The sequence below is a fragment of the Camelina sativa genome, chromosome 7 (assembly GCF_000633955.1).
Source record: "Camelina sativa cultivar DH55 chromosome 7, Cs, whole genome shotgun sequence".
NCBI classification, from domain to species: Eukaryota; Viridiplantae; Streptophyta; class Magnoliopsida; order Brassicales; family Brassicaceae; genus Camelina; species Camelina sativa.
Window position 1 is genome coordinate 3,071,794 of NC_025691.1, and position 6,073 is coordinate 3,077,866.

The 6,073-nt window shown below is 32.6% G+C and overlaps 1 protein-coding gene across 3 annotated transcripts in view; it reads left to right on the forward strand.

Annotated features, from left to right (window-relative positions):
- The window catches only part of LOC104700088 (mitotic spindle checkpoint protein BUBR1), a 3,410-nt gene continuing 3,103 nt past the window's right edge, over positions 5,767-6,073 (forward strand). The window contains exon 1 of one of the 3 annotated variants that reach the window (XM_010415542.1): positions 5,767-6,047. In XM_010415542.1, coding sequence (XP_010413844.1) covers positions 5,848-6,047 — 200 coding nt within the window. In that variant the 5' untranslated portion in view covers positions 5,767-5,847. The remainder of the gene's footprint in view (positions 6,048-6,073) is intronic. The other 2 variants (XM_010415540.2, XM_010415541.2) reach the window with 2 other exon arrangements.

The following is a 6,073-nucleotide window of genomic DNA, read 5'->3' on the forward strand; positions in this document are numbered from 1 at the left end:
AACTTTTTTTTTTTTTTTTTTTTTAAAGTGTGACGACAAGCGTCAGAGAGAAGTGACGAGGAGGAAGGCTTTGCCGACACGGCGTGTAAAATAAGAAGAAGGACTCGTGGCTGTCTCACATAACATGGTGGAGGTTGTTTGGCATACGAGACTAGGCTTCGATCTCTTTTGAATTACGAAAACGACACTAGACTCTTCTTTGTTTGTACTATTATTATTGGTTGGATCGTTTGCTGGCTCCTTCTCAATTGGCAGCTAATGGACCCAACACCCGTGCCAACTTGGCGTAACGGTGCTTAACTTGATCATTTTTTTTTGCCTTTTTTCTTTTTTTTTGGTTACAAATCGAATGAGTTTTGGGCGAATCAACGTAAAGATGATGTACTCACTCGTTAAAGAGTTTGTGAATTCCCAAGAAAGAAGAAAGTTAAAGAGTTTGTAACTCACTTTGTAATATAGTCTATTTCTATTAAAGCGAATAACTGGAAGAAAAAAAAAAATGGTATCGAACAGTCAAAATTTGAAGTATAGAATGTGGGGTGGGATGATAGTGCTTAGAGTATAAAATATTTCTATTTAAGACATGATGTTTGGGGGTAAACGTACGACGCAAGGCTTATTAGTTTTAGATTTTAGTAGTAAACAAGCAAATGTAACATTGAATGCGAATGCGATGATAACATGCATTGAAGACTTGTTTGTTTGTTCCCCCCTCCCGACCCAAACTTAAAACGTCAATAAAGGAGACCATGTTTGTCACATTCGCAGAACTGATTTATATACCATTTATGTAGTATTTCTGTATTTTTACTTTTTCATCATTTCATTTTTATTTATTTGCTTCTATGAACTATTTTCAAAGATTGTGAGATTGATTATATATATAGAGAGAGAAGAAATAATGTCGGTGGGAGTTGTTACAATCAATTCCAATCAAAGAAAAAGACTTTCTAATCATCGAGTACATTTTGTTTGCTTGGTCGAGCTAAGCCTTAAGCGTGTAACGCAATGTATGTGATCATCCCTTGTGCAACCGACAGACAGAGAGAATCTTTGTAGAGGAACTGATTTAGCTTCCAAGTCAAAAAGTAAAATTATGCTCGTAATTTAAAGAGAAGGTAAAAAAGCCCTTCATCTTCCCTTTATTTTTGGCTTTTGGTTGTTAATGCTACTATTATCCAAAAAAATATCTAATTTAGAAGAAAATAAGATATAGTAAACATTCTTTACTCAGGATTATTGTGTTATTACTAAGATAGTTAAAAAAAAATTAGATCAAAAACACTTGTTTCTCTTGTATTCAATTTTATTTTTGTAACTAAAATATATCAATACAATAGAATAAAAGTACAATGTATTACTCTCCTTATCTGACACATCAGTTAAAATGGCTAGTCTATCAAATTAAAACAATTAATACATGTCAGCTTTTTTTTCCTAGGTCGACACATAATTTTTTTTGTCATTGTTAAAATTGACAGATTTAATAGTCGATTTATTCTTCTTCTTCCTATCGATCGGATTCCGCCTAATTTGTACAAATACTTTTGGGAATATTTGATTGTTTGATTTAGAGATTCCGATTCGCAGTCCGATTTTGGGTACTTTTGTGATTCTGGGTTTGGTTTTGGTGTCACATATGATTCACCGATTCTATAGAGTTCTTAGGATTTCACTCACGTAACTAGCTTCGTAAAGCTATCATGGTGGCTCACGGTTGCAACTTCTTCGGTTGCATCAGTTAAGCTTATGTGGTTAGATCTGGTGTCTTAGTTTTTGGTGGGATTAACGAAATCTGCGACGATCTCCGGTGGTTAGGTTAGCTCCTTTGGATTCAAAGACCTATTCGTCTCTCAGTTCAATACATTGTTCGATTTCAATCTCAAATGCTTCACTTGTCAAATTGTGAGATTAAGAAGGTACGTTAAGTCGAATTGTTTGAAATTTTACTGTTTCTGATTTTGATTCTTACAAGGATTAGTTTTCGTTAAGGATATACAATGGATTCATGAAACATTTGGGGGTAGAGCTTTCAAAAATTAGCATAGCCATTTTGGATTGGATCTAAGTTTGTCTCCGATTGGAGAATTTTGTTGTTTTTGATTAAATAGCTTGACATAACAAGGATTCTTTTCTTCATGATGAATTTTGAGATACATGTTTTCGATTACAAATGTTTCTATGTGGGTATTGTTGCTCTCTATGGCTCTACGATGTCCATTAATAGTGGAACTTTTAGAGAGTAGATGTTTTTTTTTGTAATCTTTTTGCTAAATAGAGATAAAACAAAAAGTCTAATTTTTGTAATTTTTATTTTTACTTTGTAATATAATCTTTTGTGTTGTGATTTCACATAATTTAGGGGGTGGTATTGGAGGCGAGAATTTGAAAGAATTTATTAGAAAAGAATTAATGACATAATTCATAGATTTTCTTGTATTGTAAAAGATTTTCAAATCTTTCTTTGTGATTCTAAGGACAATAATTTGTATTATTTTATTAGATTTGAATAGAATTTAATATAATTGAAAATGGATAAATTCTTCTAGTTTCCATCTAACGTAGAAAAGAGCAGACTAGTTTCAAACAACAACAGAAACAAACTGAAAATGGATAAATTTGCTCCTTCATCCTTTATCCACGAAGGCTAGGAGTTAAAAACTTCAACAGAAACAAACACTACAATAGTTTATGGAGTTCCAGGATCACGACCTTGACCAGCAAATTCCTGTAGATGATACTTAACACCAAGGCCCATAATTTACATATTATATTCCCTTCTAAAAGACTTCATTCGACTTAAGTAATTCGTGTAAGTCTTATTGCATTTAAGCTTTTTATTTAGCATTGGTAGTATCTTTGTCTCTACCGTAGCTTTACTTATCGAACCGTTTTTGTCACGCCACCCCCGTTTGATAGCTTCAACTAATGCAACCTGCAACTCTTGACTCTCTTCATATGTCCAAGAATTATATGGATTATTCTTAGTTTTTGTTTTTGTGTGTGACTCTTCTCCTGTATCCATTCTAAAGAGAAAAAAACAAAAAAAAAACATAAGGAAATGACTTAACATGGGAGTGTAAGTAACTATATAAAATTGAAACAGAGAACTTACGAAGGATGACTGTGATTTTCGTGAGATGATAGTTGTTTGTTTTGCTTTTGAGAAGTGAAAGGATCTCCGATATTATATAGGAGAAGAATCATTGTAACAAATACTACTTTTAAGGGATTTTATGATTTTGATAAGAGCATATGGTAATTTAAAATTTGAAAACAAACATGCTAGAATTTCCATAAAAATTATCAGCTGATCCGATACATGAGAGCACAAACTTCACACTAATCTTTCGAATATCCACAAAGAATATTTAGTCAGTATCACTTTTATCAAATCACAGTCTGAATTAAAACAAATACTAATAATGTTGCTCATTTAATAATAATAGTCTCACTTTCAATATCTCGATGTTTAAAAGACGTATGCTCTGTTCCAATTAGTTTTGAGAACAAAGAGATCAAAGTAAATCACATACGACTACATGACTCTATTTGCAAAGGTTTTGAAATCAATGCATCATGTAAGAGAGGAGACAACGACATCGATCGAAAGCAAAAAAAAGAAACACATGGTTGGAATCGAAATAACGCAGCAGCTTGAGAAACAGTACAAAAGAGAGAGAGAGCCTGTTCGGATTCATGTCGCTAGCGACAGCAAGTAGCGATCAAAAAATACTTTATAATAAGTTTTTGGAAGGCAATATCAGGGGAGAGTACAACGCTGGTGTTAATATCAGAGACACTACAACTTACCAAAACAGTCGCCGAGAAAACCAGCGACACCTGTTATAGTTAGAATCAAATAAAGTGTCGCCGATTGCCGATGATGAATGACATGACATTGAAATATTTGATCGCTCGCCTCAATCTCGCGACAAGAAAAAGAACCTTCAAACCAGCCGCGCCACTGCTGTAAGAATCGTACTGAAGAACTTGCATGAGTTTTCTGGCTATTTTTTTATTATTATTTCGTGCAAAGTATTATCCAAATCCTAGCTTAAAAGGTCAGACTTTTTTCTTCACAATTTGCACTAACAATTCTTTAACATTCTAGTTAAATATAGTTGCTATTAAAAAAATACATAACATCCAATAACACTAAAATTTAATAGAAATGAAAAGTTCATGACTTGAATAACACTAGATTCTTAAGTAATTTAAAAGACTGTTTTAAAGTACTTAATCCAATAACAGATGAATTTAAAAGATTTGATAAAATGTTTAATCCAATAACACTGGAATTCAAATGTCTAATAATTTCTCTAACATTCTCGCCTCCAATACAAATAAATTATGATATTTATAATATATCAATTTATCTAAAAACTGATAAATTATAAATTAGATATAATTAAAAAGTAATGTATAAATACAGAATATTGTGTATATACATAAATACTATAAATACATAAAAACTATCTACTTATTACAATATGTACATATATATATATATATATATAACCAGTTGTTAAAAATATGCTATGGATAATGAAATAAATAGTAGATTTATTTTTGTTATTAAATAAATAACAATCACAAAAGAAAAAGCGCTATTATTAATACAATAATAATAGCACGGAAGAAAACTGCTATCTGAAGTACCAGAGTTACCATTGCGGGCGATCTCATAGCATTTGTATTAACACTATCACATTGTTAGATAGCGTCTTTCACGCACTATTAATATCCTATTATCTTGTAGTGACAGATCTGAAAAATGTTCCCTTGCGTGTGTGATGAAAGGTGGCTTTCATGGAAAGTAGACTAGGTAACTCCAATGGAGTGAGAATTTCGAAAAAATCTTAAGACTATCTATAGATCTTAAGACGCTCTATCAGTCTACCATTTCCAATAATTCAGTTAATATAAGAGCTTTAAAAGAAAAAATACGTATAGGGATGATGGTGATCAGTTAAAGCAGGACAAGAAATGAGAAAATTATGGATAAGACTTGCAGTGGCACCACCATATTGTACAATTTGGAGGACTCCAAGCTGGGGTGGACGAGAAATTATGTGACAGTAGTGGACTTCAAGAGATTTCTGTTGACTTGTGCAATTCGTTCTTGATCGATTAGTTGGTCTGTACATATGACATCTATAATTGACCTATACATTCAAATATATTCAAATATATATTCAGATATACGTTTAATTTTATTGGTTTTATGAAAACTGAACATTTTGGATTCACTATATTTACATCCAAAATTTTCAGTATTGTTTTAGTAATAGAAAAATATTATTTTGAAGTCAAAGAAAAAGAAAATTTATGAAATAAAAAACTCAAGTCTCATATGATAATGTAAATAATAATAGCAAAAAAAATAGCATTGAAATTATAAAAAAATTTATGAAATTTGATTCCAAACAACATATATTAATTAAATTATAAAATGGAAAAAAAGAAAAAAATCAATTCCGTAGCATAGCGCCGGTTCAACCTAGATGAAATACTAATATTCTCATGATCTTAAGGCTCGGTGTGGACTCTTGTATAAAATTAATTTATCGTTTGAAATAATTTAAGATTCGGTTTAACAAGTTTCGGTTCGGTTTGGTTTTCAACGATGGCCAGCCAAGTGGATAACGGCTCCGCTACATATTAAAAATATCCTGGTCCATTGAAGCTAGGCCCAACAAAAGCGTCTACACGCTCCGACTGTGCGTATATCATTGAAACAAAGTTGTGACGCTCTCTAATTGAGTAAAACTAACGGCTATATTCCCCTTGAATTTAAAAAATCCTCCGCCCCCCTCCCCCCCCAAGTCGAGCGAAGAAGCAACGATGGCCGCCGAAACTAGGGTTCAGATCTCAGATCCAGAAGCAGAGTTTCTGAATTCGAAGCAGGAGACTGGATACGAATGGGAGCTTTTCAAGGAGAACGTACGACCATTGAAGCGAGGACGTAATGTTGGTATTCTCAACCACGCTCTTAAATCTCAATCCGACCATCAATTGAAGAAAGATCTCGTCGAGAAACGCCGGTACTTCTTTCAATTTCACATCTTTT